At 38.4% G+C, this 23,672-nt stretch overlaps 1 protein-coding gene and 1 long non-coding RNA gene across 2 annotated transcripts; both read left to right on the top strand.

The window, feature by feature from the left end:
- The first annotated feature begins 32 nt into the window (after positions 1-32).
- Positions 33-10,782, top strand: LOC138950142 (uncharacterized). The gene is made up of 5 exons (XM_070321891.1): positions 33-4,551; positions 5,071-5,162; positions 6,060-6,291; positions 6,825-6,973; positions 9,391-10,782. Exons 1-3 carry the CDS (start codon positions 4,514-4,516, stop codon positions 6,230-6,232), a joined length of 303 nt encoding a protein of 100 aa, XP_070177992.1. The 5' UTR covers positions 33-4,513; the 3' UTR covers positions 6,233-6,291; positions 6,825-6,973; positions 9,391-10,782.
- Positions 10,783-19,871: 9,089 nt separating this feature from the next.
- On the top strand, positions 19,872-22,013 carry LOC138950141 (uncharacterized). The gene is made up of 3 exons (XR_011450520.1): positions 19,872-20,295; positions 20,675-20,823; positions 21,861-22,013. It is a non-coding gene; the product is annotated as an uncharacterized lncRNA (long non-coding RNA).
- The last annotated feature ends 1,659 nt before the right edge of the window (positions 22,014-23,672 follow it).

Below are 23,672 nucleotides of genomic sequence, written 5' to 3'. Positions count from 1 at the left end.
ATGACCAAAGTCATTAATTAATTTTGAAGCCACCACGCTGAAATGCAATACCGAAGTCCGGGCTTCGTCAAAAATTACTTGACCAAAATTTCAACCAATTTGGTTGAAAAATGAGGGCGTGACAGTGCCGCCTCAACTTTCACGAAAAGCCGGATATGACGTCATCAAAGACATTTATCAAAAAAATGAAAAAAAATTTCGGGGATTTCATACCCAGGAACTCTCATGTCAAATTTCATAAAGATCGGTCCAGTAGTTTGGTCTGAATCGCTCTACACACACACGCGCACAGACAGACAGACACACATACACCACGACCCTCGTTTCGATTCCCCCTCTATGTTAAAACATTTAGTCAAAACTTGACTAAATGTAAAAAGAAAAACACCCAAAATACACGAAGCAACGATCCCACTAGCAGACTATATGTTCAACCGATATTTCAAGAAAGTGGGGGTAAACCCAGGTAGGATGGCCCACATTCCCATTCACCCCTTCCCATTTTGGTTCATGTAATCCCCCATTATCATCCCTGATCATGATCTGGGTGTAACAAAAAAAGATAACCCTGTACTTGTCTCATCAATAGTAAAAGAAATAATCTCAAACAATAACAAAGATCACCTACAAATATTTACTGACGGCTCCAAAAAAATGATGACCAAGCTGACTGTGCTTTTGTCATTCCTGACCTCAAAATAAGTTTAAAAAAATTAAACTCAACAAGGATGTGTCCATTTTCACTGCAGAAATGCTGGCTACGTTATCTTAAGAGCATGCCACTATATCAATGACCTCCCCTCGACCTCCAACAAGAGTCGTGATTCTCTCCGACTCAAAACCAGCATAACTGCTCTTCAAAATGGTTCCAGAAACCGGGAAGAGCTTCAGACGGAATTGAAATATTGTTCCTCTGTCACCAGATCATTGCCTCTTGAACAGAACTGACCCTTTGGCTACGTACTTCCCCTCACACACATGGATCAGAGGCAAGGATATGGCTGATCTACGACTCGTTTGAATGTAAAACAGAAATGTAACACTATCTGTGACAATGACGGTTCTACGACTCGTTTGAATGACGGTATAGATCGAACCTTAACCCACAACTACGAACATTTGTGTCAGAATTTTTTGAACAGGAAAATATGCCTCTATTCAACAGTAACCAACACATGGAAGATGTTTTTGAAACTTTACAGAAATGTAACACTAGCCTATCTGTGACAATGTTGCTTTTGAATTGAACCCACATTTGTTGAACAGGAGAGAATGTTCCTGTTCAACAGTGCCCAAAACACTGAATCTGACGTTTTTGAATCTTTTCTGTCATCTAACCCAATTGCTCATGACTTCATCGATCTTGAACATGCCTACTTTTCAAAGAAAGACAGACAAAAGCGAAATCTGCATGTTAGCCATCTGCCTGAAATGGTCAATGCACTTTTGTAAAATTGTCACAGCTGTTATGCACTTTTGTGAAATGGTCAGTGCTGTTGTGCACTTATGCAAAACTTGGTGCTGTGCTGTTAACATTTGAACAAAATGCATTTTGTTCAAATGTTTAGTGCAACTTGCTACTATATAATCGCTGTATGCGCTTTGTGGTAATAATGCACTGTTGTGAAAAGTTTGCGCTAAATGTTGGCACTATGCATCATTGTTGGAGCACCCTCCTGTAGTAGATGCACCATGCATAAAAATGTACTTATGTGAAATGTTTCGTGTAAATTATTGTCACAATAATGTTTTGTGCGCCCCCATGTATGTGTTCTGTGCTAATAATGCACGGTTGTGAAATGTCCGTACACATTTTGTGGCACTATGTAATTGTTAGTGCATTCTCCTGCGGATGCTTCGTGCTAAAATTGCACTTCCATTAAAATATTGTTCGCTCATGTCAACTGGTACTATATTTTCAATTGTTTCTCTGTCAATTTCAGATGTTTGTTTCCAATTACTTCAGTATCTCCCTGTTGCAATTCCAGGTGATTCATTATGCATGTGCCAATTTGAGGTGTTTAATTCTGATTCCTGTATTTACAGTGTAAAATTAAAACTATTGTTTTCAAACATTCCTATGACACCTGGTAATGGTTCTGTGTTTTTTACATTTAGTCAAGTTTTGACTAAATGTTTTAACATAGAGGGGGGAATCGAGACGAGGGTCGTGGTGTATGTGTGTGTGTGTGTGTGTGTGTGTGTCTGTCTGTCTGTCTGTCTGTGTGTGTAGAGCGATTCAGACCAAACTACTGGACCAATCTTTATGAAATTTTACATGAGAGTTCCTGGGATTGATATCCCCGAACGTTTTTTCATTTTTTTGATAAATGTCTTTGATGACGTCATATCCGGATTTTCGTGAAAGTTGAGGCGGCACTGTCACGCCTTCATTTTTCAACTTAAATTTTGGTCAAGTAATCTTCGACGAAGCCCGGACTTCGGTATTGCATTTCAGCTTGGTGGCTTAGTAATGACTTTGGTCATTAAAAATCGGAAAATTGTAAAAAAAAAAAAAAAAATTATAAAACGATCCAAATTTACGTTCATCTTATTCTCCATCATTTTCTGATTCCAAAAACATATAAATATGTTATATTTGGATTAAAAACAAGCTCTGAAAATTAAATATATAAAAATTATTATCAAAATTAAATTGTCGAAATCAATTTAAAAACACTTTCATCTTATTCCTTGTCGGTTCCTGATTCCAAAAACATATAGATATGATATGTTTCGATTAAAAACACGCTCAGACAGTTAAAACAAAGAGAGGTACAGAAAAGCGTGCTATCCTTCTTAGCGCAACTACTACCCCGCTCTTCTTGTCAATTTCACTGCCTTTGCCATGAGCGGTCGACTGACGCTACGAGTATACGGTCTTGCTGAAAAATGGCATTGCGTTCAGTTTCATTCTGTGAGTTCGACAGCTACTTGACTGAATGTTGTATTTTCGCCTTACGCGACTTGTTACATTTAGTCAAGTTTTGACTAAATGTTTTAACATCGAGGGGGAATCGAAACGAGGGTCGTGGTGTATGTGTGTGCGTGTGTGCGTGCGTGTGTGCGTGCGTGTAGAGCGATTCAGACCAAACTACTGGACCGATCTTTATGAAATTTGACATGAGAGTTTCTGGGTATGATATCCCCGAACGTTTTTTTCATTTTTTTGATAAATGTCTTTGATGACGTCATATCCGGCTTTTCGTGAAAGTTGAGGCGGCACTGTCACGCTCTCATTTTTTCAACCAAATTGGTGGAAATTTTGATCAAGTAGTCTTCGACAAAGCCCGGACTTCGGTATTGCATTTCAGCTTGGTGGCTTAAAAATTAATTGATGACTCTGGTCATTAAAAATCTGAAAATTGTAAAAAAAAGTATTTTTTTCTAAAACGATCCAAATTTACGTTTATCTTATTCTCCATCATTTGCTGATTCCAAAAACATATAAATATGTTATATTCGGATTAAAAACAAGCTCTGAAAATTAAATATATAAAAAGTATTATCAAAATTAAATTTTCCAAATCAATTTAAAAACACTTTCATCTTATTCCTTGTCGGTTCCTGATTCCAAAAACATATAGATATGATATGTTTCGATTAAAAACACGCTCAGAAAGTTAAAACGAAGAGAGGTACAGAAAAGCGTGCTATCCTTCCCAGCGCAACTACTACCCCGCTCTTCTTGTCAATTTCACTGCCCATGCCGTGAGCGGTGGACTACGAGTATACGGTCTTGCTGCGTTTACATTGCGTTCAGTTTCATTCTGTGAGTTAGACAGCTACTTGACTAAATGTTGTATTTTCGCCTTACGCGACTTGTTTGTAATTTGTATTTTGTTTTTCTGCAATAAATATTTGAAATGGATCTGAGACTGACTTACTACTTTTAGCACTCTTTTTCACCACATTCCCACGTACAGATATTGCAATATCAACTCTTCCTTTCTACCTGTTTCAAACAAGCTCTATTTTTTAATTAAAAAGTTGTTTTTTTCTTGTGGCTGTTTGATCAATTCATAGCAAGCATTGACTGAAATAAACAATTTATATATCCAGCACAACATGCAATTCATTAACTTTTGACCCTAACCTTTAACACTTCCCAAAATAAATCTTTGGTGGACATTGCATCGACGCTGTTCATTTTGAATGAACATTTTTCTTGTTAGATCAGTGGTCTATGCCGGCGCATAGTTGTGTATTGACTGGATCAATCGCCAACTCGCTGCGCTCGCGGTAAGTGCTGACAACCGGAAGAAAGCTGCATTCCGAAAAAAGTCACTTCCGTTTCGCCATTTTTCGATGATGCCAGAGAAGTGAACCATGATTTCAAGATGCCCGGTGCAAATTGTTGTATGCCTGGATGCAGCGTGAGCTCACTAAGATCTTCAACGCTTATAACTTTCCATGGTATACCAAACGGAAAAGCGGATGCCGAATGGAGAGCTGCTCTTATACACAAAATCAACCGTGCTGACAAGCTTTTCAACCCGAAGAATGCGAGGATATGTTCCCGACATTTCAAAGAAACATGCTTCAAATACGGTACGTAAAAAACTAGTAATACAGCGAAAATAAGCTTTCATCTGATTGTCTGTGCTGTGTTGTTTTGCTTGTAATGCTTCAAGTGACGAAGTTCTAGTAGTATCAATCAATCAATCAATCAGTATGAGGCTTAGTACTAGTAGTAACTAGTACTTTTACAGCTCGCAGACAAAAAATAACACAATCGTATTCTGAATCATACATTGACAAAGGCGTAATTCTGAGCTATAATTATTAGGTAATGGGGAAAAAACCACTCTTTGTTCTTGTGATAATGTGTTTTTGAATATATTCTAGTAAACTTCTGGGTTAGAACTTAGATTTCTTTTGTTGTTTTACTCGGTCACTGAGTCAGTCTTGTTCATTCTTGACAGATTTGCAGTACTGTAGTGTGTTTTACTAATTCTTGTTTCTATTTCAATAGATCTAAATGTATAGGTCTGTTTAGTTAATTTAACTTATAATTTCGACTCAGCATTTTGAACATTTTCTTTGCATGTTTTTTTGCTGGGCCTACAGGCAAGCGAGCACTCATTCCAGGAAGTTTGCCAACCAACCATGTGCTACAGAAGTCAGTAGAAACACCAAAGACTCCAGCCAGGAAACCCCCAGTGAGTAAAAATTGCTGTTATTTGCCCAGTATAGTATGCTATTAGTGATACTGATAGTGATAATATGCTACTTGTAACTCTTTTGTGAGTACCGGTACATGTATACTGGGTGTTTTCTCAGTTTTTGTCCACTGTCAGATTTATATTGTGGTATAACCTGTTTTTCTAGTTTCATGGTTTAGCCACGACTCACTTTGAATGAGGGTCATCTGCCAGGCATTTAGCTGATTATCTGATTTATAAGTGATATTTTTTAATTTGCTATTTATAAATTACAGTTACAGTAAACTAACACTGTCGCACAAAGTATGTGACTTTAAAAAAAGATTTGTTTGAAATCATGTGAGCTCTGTCCACTAGATGATGGAGAAGGGAATTTTTCCAGTTGAGTCTGCAACATGGATTTTTTCTCTCTCGGATAACAAATACAGTATGGTAGGAAAAATTTAGGGTTGGTGTGGCGATAACTTCTTCTTCTGCGTTCGTGGGCTGAAACTCCCATGTACACTTGTGTTTTTACGTGTATGACCGTTTTTACCCCGCCATTTAGGCAGCCACACGCCGCTTTCGGAGGAAGCATGCTGGGTATTTTCGTGTTTCCATAACCCACCGAACTCTGACATGGATTACAGGATCTTTTCCGTGCGCACTTGGTCTTGTGGTTGCGTGTACACACAAAAGGGGATAAGTCCCTAGCAGGTCTGCACACAAGTTGACCTGGGAGATCGGAAAAATCTCCACTCTTAACCCACCAGGCGGCCGTGGCCAGGATTCGAACCCTCGACCTTCCGATTACGAGGCCGACGTCTTACCACCCCGCCACAGCGCCCGTCGTGTGGCGATAACAATAAAGATATGTCATAGTGACTTGACTAATTGATTTGAATTCTGCTGCAGGTCAGTCGCCCCCCACCTCCTGCTGCCTGGTTGCCTACTACAACTTCGAGGAAATACGACAGGACACCCTTCAGCTTGCTGCACCATGGTGTCTCTTGGAGAACAGCAAGGAACAGATACAGGTGGGAATAACCGAAGCCAGCCAAGTGAAACTGTTGTCCTCTACGTTATGATTACGTACTCCAGCAGACATCAACTTGTGGTCGACGTGCGTGGGTTTTGCTCAAAATACGTAAGTATTCGTCAGTGTTTGGCTTCTCGAATTAAGTTTCAACTTAATCTCTGTCTCGAACCACAGGCGGAAGGTATCGTTCACTGGACCACTACTTACATAGAAAGACTATACTGAACGAATCGTCGGTAAGCTTACCACACTGTCATACTGTCATACTCACAGTGATATCACTGATACATTTGTACAGGTAAACATGGCTGTTTGCTGAAAAAATCGTTGTGAAAAATTGTAATGTCTCTGAAGTTTGATTCAGTCCGTCATTCATTTTGATGGGAAGTCAACCCTTGGTGAGGCTAATACTAATATTGTTTTGATCTGTATTCTGCCAGTGCCATTGCCAACTGCCATGGTTGTTCTTGTGGAGTTCTAGAACAAGCTCTGGTTTGAATGACCAGCTAAAATTAATGCTAATAGTAAATAAGTACATTATTTTTGCATTAGCGGGGTATACAAAATATTTTATTAAAAAAATACCGCATGGTTTTGCTTGATCAAATCATTTATCAGCTAACAATATGCTTTTATTTCAGTTGGACCCGACTTGAGCATGGTTCCGTTGTCTCCGCAACAACAGCTTGATTGAGATACAGGCATGTCCAGTTTTCAGCAAGTGCAGGCTGAGTGTGAAGATCTGATGGCTGATCTAGACACAACATAAGCTGCTTGACACTATTCCAAGGTAAGCGAGAAGCTTTGAAAATAGTTACTTTAATTCAGTAATGCGTAATTATGTATGCAATACTCCTGCTGGTGAGTTCACTACAAACAGGTACTACATTAGAACTAGAAGAATAGGTTCCACAAGAACATTTCTGACTGTTGATGCCACTAAAACTCTCGTTACATCCTGCATTCTGTGTAGATTAGATTACAGCAAATCCCTTCTCATAGGCTGCCCTGACTCCACTCTCCAACCCTTGCAAAAAGTACAACACTCTGCAGCACTCCTCTCATGAAAGAACTTCACTGGCTTCCTGTGTCTCAACGTATTAGGTATAAAGCTGCCTGCTTCTGCTACAAGATCATCTCTGAATCGGCACCTGCCTATCTTTCGGAACTGGTCTCCCTCTACACTCCCTCTCGCACCCTTCGTTCTTCTGCTGATGCTCGACTTCTCCGTCAAGGTTGCTTTAAGCGCAAGGCTCATGGCTTCCGCACGTTTTCATATCATGGCCCTCAGTTATGGAATTCACTCCCCTTTCTATTACGTCACTCTCCATACATTTAATCTTTTAAGTCCAATTTGAAAACTCACTTGTTCCAACAACATTACGGATAGTTCCTCAGGCCAAACAAAAAAAATAGTCTGTTTACGGTAACATCGGCCCAAAAAATAGGGTCGGTAGGTCGGGATTTTTTTTTTCTCCAAAAAACATTATCAAATTATTTTGCCAAAAAACAAACTTTGTTTTAAAATTTTGATTTTTTCTCTTTTTTTCCCAAATGCCAAAAAAAAGTCTAGGGTCGCGCAAAAAAATAGGGTCGGTCGGGATACCGTAAACAGACTTCTTTTTTTTGGGCCTTAGCATAGAGTCTGGGGATGTGAGATGTGCATGATGTGTTGTTTGAATCTGACAGTGATTGTATGAATTTTTTATACACATATTGTTGTCACGCGCTTTGAACTTCTGATAAGGCGCTTTATAAATGCCCGTTATTATTATTATTATTATAAGTAGATACACACTTGTAAACTTATGTTAGTTTTCACACGTGAGCATGAAGTGCCTTTATGAGGAATGTATAGTGGCTTGCAATACAGTAAAACCTGTCTCTAACGGACACCCTTTGGGAATGGTAATAGTGTCCCTATTAGACAGGTGTCCCTTCTTCACAGGTGGAGGGGCCGGGGCAATATTTTACAAAGAGCACGTAAAATGAACAAGACACTTTTTGTCAGTCCTGTAGTATGTATTTATTGGATTGAACATGAGACTCACTGAAAATGTGAGTAAACAAATGATACATGTAGCAAACAACAACAACATTCCCCCCACCTACCCCGTTCCCTACACACACTGTGCATTCAAACTTACGCAAGTCGGACGTCACAAAGCTAAAAATAGCTGACTCTTCATCAGTCATTCAACGGGAAATTCCGCAGTGTGTCTCGACCAAATTGGGTCAGCTCTTGTTTCATTCAGTTTTTCTAGTCTCAGCATAAATGCATGGAACAAAAATTTAGCTGTGTTAACTATTGTTTCCTTCGAACGATTGCTTACAAAGAGAGAGAGATCATCACGTCTTCTTTTTCCGATTTGATCCTCGCGATCTGTGTTTTACCACATCCCATCTCCTTCGCCACATCTCGGCATGATTGGCCGCTATCTAGTTTTTTCAAGGCAGCGACACGCTGCTCTAAAGTCAACGCTTTTCTTTTTCCTGCTGGAGATTCCATTTTCAAACACAGTAGTCTACTGTTGCTTTTGGTTGTGACTGTATCCACAATGCGGAAAAGCGAAAGTGAGCGAAGCGAAAGTGAGCGAAGCGAAAGTGAGCGAAGCGAAAGTGAGTGAGCGAAAGTGGGTCTCCATCTAAACAAGCCACTTATTGGTCAGAAAAGGGACAGGACAACCAATCAACAACCATTTGTGCTACGGCTGTCGAGCACTGTCTGCATAACAGTCGAGTTTTGGAAGTTGCGTTTTTATGTACGTTGTGTCCATTTGTGACAGTGTTTACACTTCCTACGGTCCGAAAAATCGCGTCCGTAAGTGGCAGGTGTCCGCCCGTTAAAGGTTAGTTATTGTTGAAATCGTGTTCGTGCCATGATAAACTGTCCGTATGTAGCAGGTGGCCGTTACAATAAGGGTCCGCTAGACTCAGGTTTTACTGTATTGAATTTGAGGGATGTTTGCAGTTATATAATATATTAGCACAGCTCAGTTTTCTTCAGGGTTCCGTGAGAACAGTGAAATTCTCCTTTGAGGACTGAAAAATATCTTGGATAATTGGTCTTAATTGGGGGGGGGGGGGGGAGATTTAAAACATAAGTACATTCACATGTGTTTTTCATTTTCACTGTGTCCTTCTCTACTTGTTTCTTTGTTTTCCCATTGACATATATTTTTGTTCTTGTCTATATTTTTTACATAGGTGCTGTCCTCATCCCCAGCCGACTGTTTCCGCTGAAGCCGTGAAGGATGCTTCTTCATGTAGGCGTGGACATCTTTTTCGTCGCCGTGCAAGGCTTCCAGTTCCAGTACCATATAATTTTGTGAATACTCTGGGGACCTGTCATCAACTTTGGAAGGACGCTTTATTTTAACACTTTGTACCCCATCTATGTTGACCAAGATTTTTTAAGCCGAGACCAGCTGTGCTGCAGCAGGTCACTCAGAATTGTAGAAACTGTATCAACAGGCTAGAATCCTGGCGTTAGATCAACGTTACTTAAGCGACTGAAGCTAACCGTCTAAGCAGGATGCGGATATGTGCCGAATGATAACAGATGCAATGTACATAGTGACTGTGTGTACCTGGGAGACAAGGAGTTAAGACCACATCTGAACTGAGGATTTCGTCTCTCCATAATCAAACGCTGAAGAAGATTTAAGAATGAACTTTGTTAGATAAATTATGGTTGTTATGATCGTCACATTTTAGGTCCCCCCCTCCCCCCCTTTTCAAACTTCCCCGCTTTTCAGACCTTACATTTTTGGATTTTCTGTTCACAACCTGTTGTACATTTACCTACATATTAAGCAGGTTTCCTCCTTTTTAAGACCAGCTTATTTTTTTATTCTTGGAGGCCTGAAAAGGGGGTTTGGAAGGACACTGTATTTGTTTGTTCGAAATTCAGAATTCAAATAATTCTTCATCAACGAGTTATTACTGCCTCACCATAGCAGTTAGGCCAGTCTTACTAACTCTTACTTTTATTAATGTGCCGTGATGCAAAGACGTTGAGCAGTTTTCAGATGTTTATGAATCCAGGGCTTTCAAAATTTACTGACATGTTGGACTCCATGACATCCAAACATGAAGTTCAGTTACCCCTTTTTAACTTTGAAGGTCACATTGTGGACGAATTTTTAGCAAAAAGTTGGAACATGGTATGACTGTTCTTACTCACAAGGGAAGTGATTTTGTTATTTACTGATTTTCATTTTGTGTGGCCTTCTTTCACCCATTTAATCATTCATAAATGTTCATACCCAAGGGAAGTAATTCACATATATCTATGGCCAATGTTTTCACAGGGCATCTGCCCCCTCCCCCCCCCCCTCCCAACACACACTCACATGGGCTAAAACTTACATGGCTCTTATGGGTATGACTCTCTTACTCACAAGGGAAGTAATTTACTGATGGTGTGTTTTCATTTCGTGTGGCCTTCGCCGATTTAAATAATTTATTTTAGCTTATCCAATTATAGTGTGGATGAACACTGTCTCCACTCAAAATAGTCCTTTGCTATTGTACATTGTGAATCAGCATTTTTGTTTTTGTCCTGTTTGAATAAAGTGCAATCATTTTACAACCAAAGTGTTAATGTTAAAGATGTTTACATAATGTGTGAAGGATGATGCATTTGAAAACTAATATTGTTAAATGTAAATTGACCTGTGACAAGTCAGCATAGTGCAATATCCAAGCATGAAACCCGCACACAATTCCCAAACAACATGCTTTCTTTTCCACAAAATTCCATCCAGTGGAAAACAATTATGTGAACGTCATAACATGGTGGTTTTTTTACATTAATAATCAAGCCTTACACCAACTAAAATGGTGTTAATAGGCATTTGAGCAAGCTTTAACACCAACATAACATGGAGTTAATAGGCATTTGAGCAAGCTTTAACACCAACATAACATGGGGTTTTGCATGTTATACCAGCAATAACATGATGTTAATCACATTACAAGCAAGCTGTAACACCACCAAAACAAACAGTTTTGCAAGTTAAGTCTACGATAACATGATGTTAATCACATTACAAGCAAGCTGTAACACCACCAAAACAAGCAGTTTTGCAAGTTAAGTCTACGATAACATGATGTTAATCACATTACAAGCAAGCTGTAACACCACCAAAACAAGCAGTTTTGCAAGTTAAGTCTACGATAACATGATGTTACTTGGCGTTAAACCAAAGCTTTAATGCCATCAAAACTTGGAATTTTTGCATGTTACAGACATGCTGTAACATGGTTTAACATGATGTTTTGACCGTCGCAAAACGCGCTGAAATTCCAGGCAATTTCGCTGCGATAACTTCAACAAAATCCAATCAAAATCTGGCGTTATCGTGAACACCAAAATGTAATAAACCCATTGAAACTTGAAGTTTTGTTGGGATTTTGAGTAGTTTTGTAAGATACAAAACGCCACTTTTCGCCCAGTGTAAAAACAAGTCGCGTAAGGCGAAAATACAATATTTAGTCAAGTAGCTGCCATTTTTCAGCAAGACCGTATACTCGTAGCATCGTCAGTCCACCGCTCATGGCAAAGGCAGTGAAATTGACAAGAAGAGCGGGGTAGTAGTTGCGCTAAGAAGGATAGCACGCTTTTCTGTACCTCTCTTTGTTTTAACTTTCTGAGCGTGTTTTTAATCCAAACATATCATATCTATATGTTTTTGGAATCAGGAACCGACAAGGAATAAGATGAAAGTGTTTTTAAATTGATTTGGACAATTTGATTTTGATAATAATTTTTATATATTTAATTTTCAGAGCTTGTTTTTAATCCCAATATAACATATTTATATGTTTTTGGAATCAGCAAATGATGGAGAATAAGATAAACGTAAATTTGGATCGTTTTATAAATTTTTATTTTTTTTTACAATTTTCAGATTTTTAATGACCAAAGTCATTAATTAATTTTTAAGCCACCACGCTGAAATGCAATACCGAACCCCAGGCTTTGTCGAATATTTCTTCAGCAGAATTTCAATCAATTTGATCGAAAAATGAGGGCGTGACAGGGCCGCCTCAACTTTCAGTTAAAGCCGGATATGACTTCATTAAAGACATTTATCAAAAACATGAAAAAAACGTTCGGGGATTTCATACCCGGGAACTCTCATGTCAAATTTCATAAAGATCGGTCCAGTAGTTTAGTCTGAATCGCTCTACACACACACACACACACGCACACACGCACGCACGCACACACACACGCACATACACCACGACCCTCGTTTCGATTCCCCCTCGATGTTAAAATATTTAGTCAAAACTTGACTAAATATAACAAGTCGCGTAAGGCGAAAATACAACATTTAGTCAAGTAGCTGTCGATAGGCCCGGGGATTCCCACGGCGGCGTAGCCGTTTATGTAAATAGTAATCTGATTTGCAAACCGAGGATCGACTTGTGTATACCTGATTTGGAAGCGATCTGGATTGAGACTAAGTTGGGTCAAGATACTCTTCTCGTGGGTGTGTTTTATAGACCACCGAGTGCAACCGTCGACCATTGGCTTCTTATCAACGATTCCGTTCAACTTGCCATGAATACCCCACATAAGTTTATTATCTTTGGTGATCTCAACGCTGATTGTACTGTTAACCCCCCGTTTCATCTGCGGGAATTAATGAACACAAACAGTTTATCTCAGTTGATATCAGAACCCACTCGAATAACCGATACCTCGTCAACTATAATTGATCTGGTATTAACTCCGTGTCCTAACTTGGTAAAAAGAGTTGGTGTTCTACCACCTGTATGCAGTGACCACTCGTGTCCTTTTGTATATTTGAATTATGACTTACCGTCGGGTGGTTCATTCAAACGAACACTATATAATTATTCCAAAATCGATGTTGACAAGTTGTTGCAAGATATGGAAAGTGTAGATTGGAATAATATAGTCGATTTAGAATCCATTGATGACGCCGCTGAAATGTTTTCCGATAAGTTAATGATGATAGCTAAAGAATGTATGCCTGTAAAGGTAGTGACAATGAACGGACACGATGCTGTATGGATCACCGAGGAAATCAAAAAGTTGATTAGGAAAAAGCAATACATTCACGCATTAGCCAAACGTCTGGATACTGTATGGTGCTGGTCTCTTTTCCGACGGTTGAGAAATAATTTGACTGATGTTATAAGAAAAAAGAAAGAAGAGCACATTAGGGAACTAGAAAATAGAATATTGTCACCTCATAATTTTGGCAATAAAGACTGGTGGAAGGTAGTCAACTCTTTTTGAAAAAGAAAGGAATGAGTACAATTAAATGAGATTCTGCTGATTGAAAGCAATGGAATTGTGTATTACTCTGCAGAGGACAAAGCCGAGATTTTTAATGAAGCATTTCTACGACAGTCGCATATACAAGGTCATGATGATGACGTTCCACCAGTTGAAGAAGAGCCCATTTCCATTAGTCCTCTTGTGATAACTACCGAAATGGTGTACGCTGTTCTAAACAACCTCGATGTTAGGAAAGCAGTAGGTCCTGATTTGGTTCACAATAAACTTCTTAAACTTGCTGCTTGTATTATTTCAAATCCGCTTGCAACCCTTTTCCAGAGATCGTTGGCTGAGGGAAAGTTTCCGAAAATTTGGAAAGTAGCTCATGTGAATCCCATTTATAAGAAAGGTGAAAAAGAACACTGCAGTAACTATCGTCCGATCTCATTACTCAGTTGCATTGGAAAAGTATTGGAAAAATGTGTTCAAGCCCATGTTTTTCGATATCTCACAGAGAATGATTTATTAACGGTTTCTCAGTCAGGGTTTATTCCTGGTGATTCAACTAGTTTTCAGTTGTTGAGTATGTATGACGATTTTTGCCAATCCTTAGATAAGCAGTTGACGACTCAGGCTGTTTTCTGTGATATATCAAAAGCCTTCGACAGAGTGTGGCACAAGGGTTTGTTGCATAAATTATATGCTATAGGCATAAGAGGTGTTTTATTAAAATGGTTTGAAGATTATTTGACAGGCAGGTTACAAGCCGTTGTTATCCAAGGCAGGAAATCGACATACGGACGTGTTTGTTCAGGTGTTCCCCAAGGTTCTGTTCTGGGGCCATTGTTGTTCCTTGTGTACATTAACGATATTGTCATTAATATCGAATCTGTCATTAAACTTTTTGCTGATGATACCAGTTTGTATTTATCTCTAAATGATGCAAACACGCGGACACAGATCTTAAATGCAGACTTAGCCAAAATTGCACACTGGGCGGAAAAATGGAAAGTTAATTTCAATAATTTAAAAACAGATTTGATGACCTTTTCTGGAAATAGAATGCCTGAAACCCTTCCTCTTGTATTTGATGGAACAGTTCTGAGAGAAAACCACGTTCACAAACATCTTGGTGTACTGATTCAGAGCGACTGCAAATGGGAATCATATGTTCAGTCAATTATATCTAAAGTACGTGTTCTTCTCTCATGTGTTCGGTCCTATAAGTATCGCCTTAGCCGAAAGGCACTTGAACTTATGTATAAATCTTTTATTATTCCCCATTTTGATTTTTCTGACGTCATTTGGGATAACTGTTCTGACAGATTAGCTACTTTATTAGAAAACTTGCATCTTGATGCCATAAGAACCATTATAGGTGCAGTTCGTGGCACGAGTCACCAAAAATTGTACGATGAATCAGGATTTACAACACTGAAGGAGAGGCGAAAAAGACACAAATTGATTTTGTATTTCAAATTAGTTAATGCACGCGTGCCACCATACTTACTAGAACGTCTGCCTCCCCTCGTTGCTTCTGTGAACCCTTACCATAGACGAAGACCACTTGACAGACAGACTCCCCACTCTCGAACTGAATTGTATAAAAAGTCATTTTTTCTGTCTTCGACTTCCCTGTGGAATGAGCTTCCAGAAACTGTAAAACAACTTGATTCTATTGGGTTATTTAAAAAACGTATTAGTTCTGATGATTCTGTTGTTCCCTCGTATAGATACACATCTGATCGAAAATCAGAAATTATCCATTGCAGACTGAGATTGAGGATCAGCAATCTAAATAGTGATCTATTTGACAGACATTTAATTCCCGACCCGTCATGCACTTGTGGTTATCCTGTTGAAAATGCGGAGCACTATATTTTTCATTGCCCCTTATCTCTTCAAATACGTGAAGTCACCTTGTCAACACTGCCCAACTATGATTTGCTAACCGCTGATGATTTTCTGTATGGCAATAGAGACAAGTCAGACAGCGAAAATGCATTGATATTTGACCAGTTATTCAGGTTTATCTTATTAAGCAAACGTTTTGAATAATGAATGCATTTATCTCATCCACCATGTGCAGTACTGTTTACATTTCCTTGTTCTGGTAGTATTCTATTTTCAACCATGTGGAAGTCATTGTATGCGTGTGTGTGCGAGTGAGTGTGCGAGCGCGTGTGAGTACTGTTGTTAGTTTAGCATTGTTTTTTTGTTTGTTGTTTTTTGTTGTTGTTTTTTCCTTTTATTGTTACATGTTTGTCTACCATAATTTATCATTATTATTTTGACATTATTTCAAATTTGTTATATTAAAATCGTCCGCCAAATTTCATTTGCTTCTAAGAGTACGCTCATAAGCTTAGCTTGTTGTGCTCTGTGACGAATGGAATTCGTGTATCGACTCCCTCTCTCATATTAATCGAGACTTCACTAGTTGCGTACACAAAACGAGGTTAAATGACCGAGACTACGTCATGACGACACTGTATACATATGACGTCAACGCTCGCGCCATTAGTCCAAAACTAGTGCAGCGTAGAAGGCAAGAATGTGTTTATCTTCATGGAAAGAAATTTAAACGAAGAGAGCAAAAGAAAACAGCGTGCATTGGTATTAATTCGTGAATATGAACTGTACATATATTCAGTTGAGGTTGCTAGGATGCAATGCTCTGACCGTTTCATTGACTCCAAGATGGCAGCAATCAACGAAGCCACATAGATTGCACTAGCATATGTTTCACCTTCCGTGGACGGATTTCCACATTTTTGCGATCTCCAAAGGTCCACTAACCGCAGGTAAAACACGCTAATACATTTTAACATTATTGATTCACAGGAAAACACAGGTATTGTTCATTTTCCATGTGTTTGTGTCAGTCTGTGAACTCTTGTTTCTGTGTTGTTTTAGAGAAACAAATTGAATGATATCGATGGAAATCATACTTGATAATAACAGATATTGCACGTGTGTGTTGCAAAAGGTGCAAGTGAACAGGGGTGTACAGTGCTTGTGTAAATGATGTCGTGTGAACACTGTGGGAAGGGCAACGTCAGCGGTAACCACGGAAGGAACCACCAACGTCCCCAAGTGTCACCCAGATCGAGTTTATCATGATGAGTAGACTACTTTATATTTTGTGAACATTATCTTCATGTCTTCATTTGTGTAAACTGAAATACATTTTCAACGAGAAGAAGTACGTTCCGCTCTTCGATGCTAAACGTCGACGCAACAAGAAGAAGAAAGACAATGTTGTTACGTGTGTGTGAAATCACACCAGCGAAATCATAATCTATAAAACTTTCATTTGAAGATTCTAAGAGAAAGGGATTGATGTCTGCAAGAATGATCATGTGCATGTTTTTGAAAGTACAGAATTATTAAATTTCTTATTATTTCTTTGCACTTGTCTCTGTTAAACACGGATCAGCCCTAGAACGAGAAGCAGACGTCACATGCTCCATGTTCCGTATTTCATGTATGCGGTAATAGTACCAATGGAATTTATTGAATAAACTTGTTTAAACCAAGTAGCTGTCGAACTCACAGAATGAAACTGAACGCAACGCAACGCAGCAAGACCGTATACTCGTAGCATCGTCAGTCACCCGCTCACGGCAAAGACAGTGAAATTGACAAGAAGAGCGGGGTAGCAGTTGCGCTCAGAAGGATAGCACGCTTTTCTGTACCTCTCTTTGTTTTAACTTTCTGAGCGTGTTTTTAATCCAAACATATCATATCTATATGTTTTTGGAATCAGGAACCGACAAGGAATAAGATGAAAGTGTTTTTAAATTGATTTCGAAAATTTAATTTTCATATTAATTTTTATATATTTAATTTTCAGAGCGTGTTTTTAATCCAAATATAACATATTTATATGTTTTTGGAATCAGCAAATGATGGAGAATAAGATGAATGTAAATTGGGATCGTTTTTAAACAAAAATATTTTTTTTATAATTTTCAGATTTTTAATGACCAAAGTCATTAATTGATTTTTAAGCCACCAAGCTGAAATGCAATACCGAAATCCGGGCTTCGTCGAACATTACTTGACCAAAATTTCAACCAATTTGGTTGAAAAATGAGGGCGTGACATTGCCGCCTCAACTTTCACGAAAAGCCGGATATGACGTCATCAAAGACATTTATCAAAAAAATGAAAAAAACGTATGGGGATATCATACCCAGGAACTCTCATGTCAAATTTCATAAAGATCGGTCTAGTAGTTTAGTCTGAATCGCTCTACACACACACACAGACAGACAGACAGACAGACACACACACACACGCATATACACCACGACCCTCGTCTCGATTCCCCCCTCTACGTTAAAACATTTAGTCAAAACTTGACTAAATGTAAAAACCGATCTTACAGCACGAACGGAAAACGACACAGATAGTGAGTGCCTCAGTGATTAGGAGTTCTCTTCATTGTGTACAATCTTCATTTCTCGACGCTGTCAGTATCACAAACCAAGTGTGTGATGTTCGATGCAGACGACATAATTTTAGTTTTCAACGTTTCTCTTTTTATATTTAGTCAAGTTTTGACTAAATATTTTAACATCGAGGGGGAATCGAAACGAGGGTCGTGGTGTATGTGCGTGCGTGCGTGTGTGCGTGCGTGTGTGTGTGTGTGTGTGTGTGTGTGTGTAGAGCGATTCAGACTAAACTACTGGACCGATCTTTATGAAATTTGACATGAGAGTTCCTGGGTATGAAATCCCCGAATTTTTTTTGAATTTTTTTGATAAATGTCTTTGATGACGTCATATCCGGCTTTTCGTGAAAGTTGAGGCGGCACTGTCACGCCCTCATTTTTCAATCAAAGTGGTTGAAATTTTGGTCAAGTAATCTTCGACGAAGCCCGGGGTTCGGTATTGCATTTCAGCTTGGTGGCTTAAAAATTAATTAATGACTTTGGTCATTAAAAATCTGAAAATTGTAAAAAAAAATAAAAATTTATAAAACGATCCAAATTTACGTTTATCTTATTTTCCATCATTTGCTGATTCCAAAAACATATAAATATGTTATATTCGGATTAAAAACAAGCTCTGAAAATTAAATATATATAACTTATTATCAAAATTAAATTGTCCAAATCAATTTAAAAACACTTTCATCTTATTCCTTGTTGGTTCCTGATTCCAAAAACATATAGATATGATATGTTTGAATTAAAAACACGCTCAGAAAGTTAAAACAAAGAGAGGTACAGAAAAGCGTGCTATCCTTCTTAGCGCAACTACTACCCCGCTCTTCTTGTCAATTTCACTGCCTTTGCCATGAGCGGTGGACTGACGATGCTACGAGTAAAATGGATGTTGCGTTCAGTTTCATTCTGTGAGTTCGACAGCTACTTGACTAAATATTGTATTTTCGCCTTACGCGACTTGTTACATTTAGTCTAACGTTGAGGGGGGAATCGAGACGAGGGTCGTGGTGTATGTGCGTGTGTCTGTGTGTGTGTGTGTGTGTGTGTGTGTGTGTGTGTGTGTGTGTCTGTGCGTGTGTGTGTGTAGAGCGATTCAGACTAAACTACTGGACCGATCTTTATGAAATTTTACATGAGAGTTCCTGGGACAGTGGGTATAAAATCACCGAAAGTTTTTTTCATTTTTTTTGATAAATGTCTTTGATGACGTCATATCCGGCTTTTCGTGAAAGTTGAGGCGGCACTGTCACGCCCTCATTTTTCAACCAAATTGGTTGAAATTTTGGTCAAGTAATCTTCGACGAAGCCCGGACTTCGGTATTGCATATCAGCTTGGTGGCTTAAAAATTAGTTAATGACTTTGGTCATTAAAAATCTGAAAATTGTAAAAAAAAATAAAAATTTATAAAACGATCCAAAATTACGTTCATCGTATTCTCCATCATTTGCTGATTCCAAAAACATATAAATATGTCATATTTGGATTAAAAACAAGCTCTGAAAATTAAATATATAAAAATTATTATCAAAATTAAATTGTCGAAATCAATTTAAAAACACTTTCATCTTATTCCTTGTCGGTTCCTGATTCCAAAAACATATAAATATGATATGTTTGGATTAAAAACACGCTCAGAAAGTTAAAACAAAGAGAGGTACAGAAAAGCGTGCTATCCTTCTTAGCGCAACTACTACCCCGCTCTTCTTGTCAATTTCACTGCCTTTGCCATGAGCGGTGGACTGACGATGCTACGAGTATACGGTCTTGCTGAAAAATGGCATTGCGTTCAGTTTCATTCTGTGAGTTCGACAGCTACTTTACTAAATGTTGTATTTTCGCCTTACGCGACTTGTTTTGTAATTCATTTGCAAACAGGCATAATGTAAGAAATATCCTTACATGTCAAGTAACGACTGAATGTCTTGACAAGTGCGGAGAGCGAGGTTTGTCTCCCGACGGCGAAATTTTTTTTCACACGTCAGTTGCGGGCTTTCAATCCCGAAGGCTATTTCCGAGTAGCTACGAACGTAAACGGAAGTTCCGATGTGTTCGGATGCTTATCGATTTGAGTTGTCGTTCGTGTCTCGCTGACCCAGTACACGGTAGCGCTGGAATGAATGCAATCCGAGCTACGAACTTTGCCGATTGCAATCTAGAAATGATCGTCACTGCTGCAGGGTCAATGTGTGAATTAATAGGATAGAGCGAAAAGAATGCACTCAGCACTCGCTCAATCCATGCTGAGGCTCATAAACTCCCAGCCTGCAGAACATCATACAGACAGCAGTCTTTCTTTCCTCGCACCATTGGCGAATGGAAACCACAGGCAGTATCCTCAGCCTCGGACATTTTCCTCTCACTGATTGTCAATCATCGGTTTGGATCAACCAGCAGGTAAGTTATTGTTTTTAAAATCCAAGACATGACCATTGCAAACGTGGCCTTTGTAGAACTGAGCAAGATCATCCATCTGTTGTGTATGTCATGTGTGTGTTACTGAGTAACTGGGTGTGACTGTGAGTCACAGACTAGAGTGTGTGCTTGTTGTGTTCTTATTTTTTTTACTCAAGTTTAGAAAATGCTTGATCTTTAATCTATATGCACAGAATCAAATGTTGCTGTATCAGTGTATGAACTATGGTTGTAAAAGAATAAACAAAACAATTACTGAATTAGTGAGTGATTTGGCTCTGATAGTGAAGTTGAAATAGTACTTATTTCATTTTCAAGACATGTTAATAGTTATGTTAATATTGTTATGTTTTTTTTCCAGGCCTCCCGAGAAACCAGAGGTGATGTGCATCATTCATACAGCTCCTGTCTTTCAGTTCCAACAGTTTACCTTTAAACATGGATACATGTACTGGAGAGGTATCAGGATGACTTGGCATGGTGCTTTACATTACAGACTACCCCTGAAGAGTAAGTTACACATTTATAAGGTATTGGTGATGGTAGTCTGTAGCTATAAACATGCATGTACTGATGTAGATCATTCAGCAGTCTTTTGTTCTTTGTAAATTGTATTACATTTACAAGTACTTTGTAGATGAAATTATTCATACATTTGAAGATGCATAGTAATACTGTGCATGGTAATTCACTAATTGGTATGATGTACTTTGTATACATAATGGTACAAATATCTTTATTTTCTCTCTCCTTCCCATCTTAAAGTTTGTTGCAACCCTATACTCATAAAGTGCATTATGCTGTTTGTATGAACATTGATTTGAACTATTGTGATGCAAGAAAGTAAAACATGAAATAGCTAGAATGAAAGATTTACTCATTACTGGAATTATTTTAAATACAGTCAGCCCTTTCCTTGGCATGGCTCACAATCACAGATCTGGCCAGTTTTTGTTATAGTTTTTGTTAATTTTGTACATGGAATAAGAGTTATATAATATAGTAAAACGTATCAACACCCTGACTGCCCCTGCGCAGTGTTAGAATTTTCTGAATGACTTCACATCACATTTCTCAACAAAACTGTAAGGTGTCAACGCTAAAAAGGGAATGTGTGTGGGATGAGGGCTCATGCTGTCAATTAAAAAATAGTAAATTTCCAGAAAAACCGCTCACATCAGCAGCATAACAAGATATCATGTTGTTAGAAAGGTTCTTGTGAGGAAGTCTTTTTAATTTTAATGATGGAAGATTCTTTTTAATTTTAATGATGAAAGTATATAAATAAATGGTTTTCACAGGAAGGAATGATGGCACCTGTAATATTACAGAACAATGTTTACAGTTTAGTTAATAGTTGTCACTGTCAGTATCACCCACACCATTCTCCATCCCACTGATTGTGTGAAGAACAAGTACATGTATTACTTCCTACCTACCTTCCGGCACCCCCACCACACACCCTCTTCTCAATACCAAAAACATATCCCCATCAGCGCACAGCAAAGTCTGAATGTGCTCAGTAATACATTGTCTTTATTTTCCAGGAAGTGAGGTGCCTGGCTTTGCTGAGGATGATGATCAGATTCAGTCCATTCTGTGCTGACAGAGCTACCAGAACTGACCCACACTGCTGGCATGACCTTTACAGCTGCATTCAACACTTTACTTTTACGCTGGTAACTTTACGGTTGCTCTCTCTCGATTGAGCATTTTTATTTTAACTAAGGGGAAAAAGTAAATGCCTCTGCGGAGATTCGAACCTAGGACCTTGAGATTTTCAGGCCCATGTCCTAACCACTAGTTTTTTTTATTGTAAGATGGATACATGTCTAGTGGATGCAGCTACATGTACAAATGTGCCAAATTAGAACTTGCATTCTCAGCCTATAGTTTTCTTGGGCCATTCATGTGAGTACTAAATATTGTGAATGCATAGGAGGACAGGCACAATACTGAGCAATGAAATTCTGACATGAGCATCAAAAATAAAAAATGCTCAGATGGAAAAGTCTATGATTGTAATGGGAGCTAAAACACAGCTTTACCGGAAATAAAAGTCAAAACATAATTGCCTTCATGTCTCTTTCCTTTATTGATCGTCAATCATAGGTATGCATGGACAATGATGTAAGTATTTGGTGGACACCAACTGCAAGATATTTCTATCAAGTTAAAACTTTTGGAATCTTTGATTTTGTCTAGTGTTTGAGTTACATTTTATCCATAAAATCCAGCCAGACAGCACCTACATTTTGTGTAAATCAATTGAGCAAGAAATAGTTGTTGTGAAGACACCATTACTTACATCATTTGGCAAGTCCATCACTTTTTTACAAGAACAAGATTAGGCAGCATTGTAATGCTGCTGATTTAATTGATCACCTTTCTGGTAGACCATGCAACACAACTGAAAACAAAAGTGAAGGCCTGAAAATAATATGGCAAGTGAATCAGATGTAGCGTAAGTTATGAAGACACCAAGCGTACGTTATGAAGACACCAAAATTGTGAAGTCTGTTATGCTTGAATTCTAGTACTCTTGAAATCTAGTCTGGTGTGTAAGAGGTTCCTGATACAGTTTGAAATGATCTCACTCATTCGATTCATTGCAACAATGGCAAATATTCACAGTTACAGGCTAAAGTCTGAAAATTATTACGTAAGTTATTTTTGACACCAGAATTGTTGTGTCCAACATTACCAACATCATCAATTATCATCGTTTCACAACTGATTATTTTTCTTATTCGCTTGTTTTCTTTTTCTGTTTTCTGTAGCAGATAACATACGTAAACATGTTTTGATTTACATTGTATCTGCCATCTACCACAATTAACTGAATTAATTGCTGATTGCGTTGGTTCGAGCGAAACGAAAATGGTGTCAGAAATACGAACGTAATCTAAAACAAGCCACACTATTAAAATGCAGGAAAATGTAACTAATATTTCCCCTTCACAGCTTTCTTTATACAAACTCGAAGAAACTTTAAGTCAGTCACAAAAATATAAACTTTGGTTCAAGAAACAGCCAAATTTTCCTGACGTTCGTATTGAAAGACACCAAAGTGGCGAGAATGACGAACGAAATCCACTAAGTTCAGCATCAATTTAAACAAATGCTGGTGATTTTGCATAAAACATGAACAAAAGTAGTTGCCTGTTGGGTAACTCAACTGAATACAGCAAAATCAATTAGGGATCGATGATTCTTGAAGTTCGTCTGTCTGAAAAACTCTTGAGATGTCGTAAGTTTGCGCGAAACGCCAAAGACACGAACAACTTCCAGGTCAAAATACCTCCTCTCAATGCATTGTGGGAAAGGTGAAGGCCATTTATTCTTAATCTGTGGAAATT

Source organism: Littorina saxatilis, linkage group LG16 (assembly GCF_037325665.1).
Source record: "Littorina saxatilis isolate snail1 linkage group LG16, US_GU_Lsax_2.0, whole genome shotgun sequence".
In the NCBI taxonomy this organism is placed as follows: Eukaryota; Metazoa; Mollusca; class Gastropoda; order Littorinimorpha; family Littorinidae; genus Littorina; species Littorina saxatilis.
This window is presented reverse-complemented; position numbering and strand designations above follow the sequence as displayed.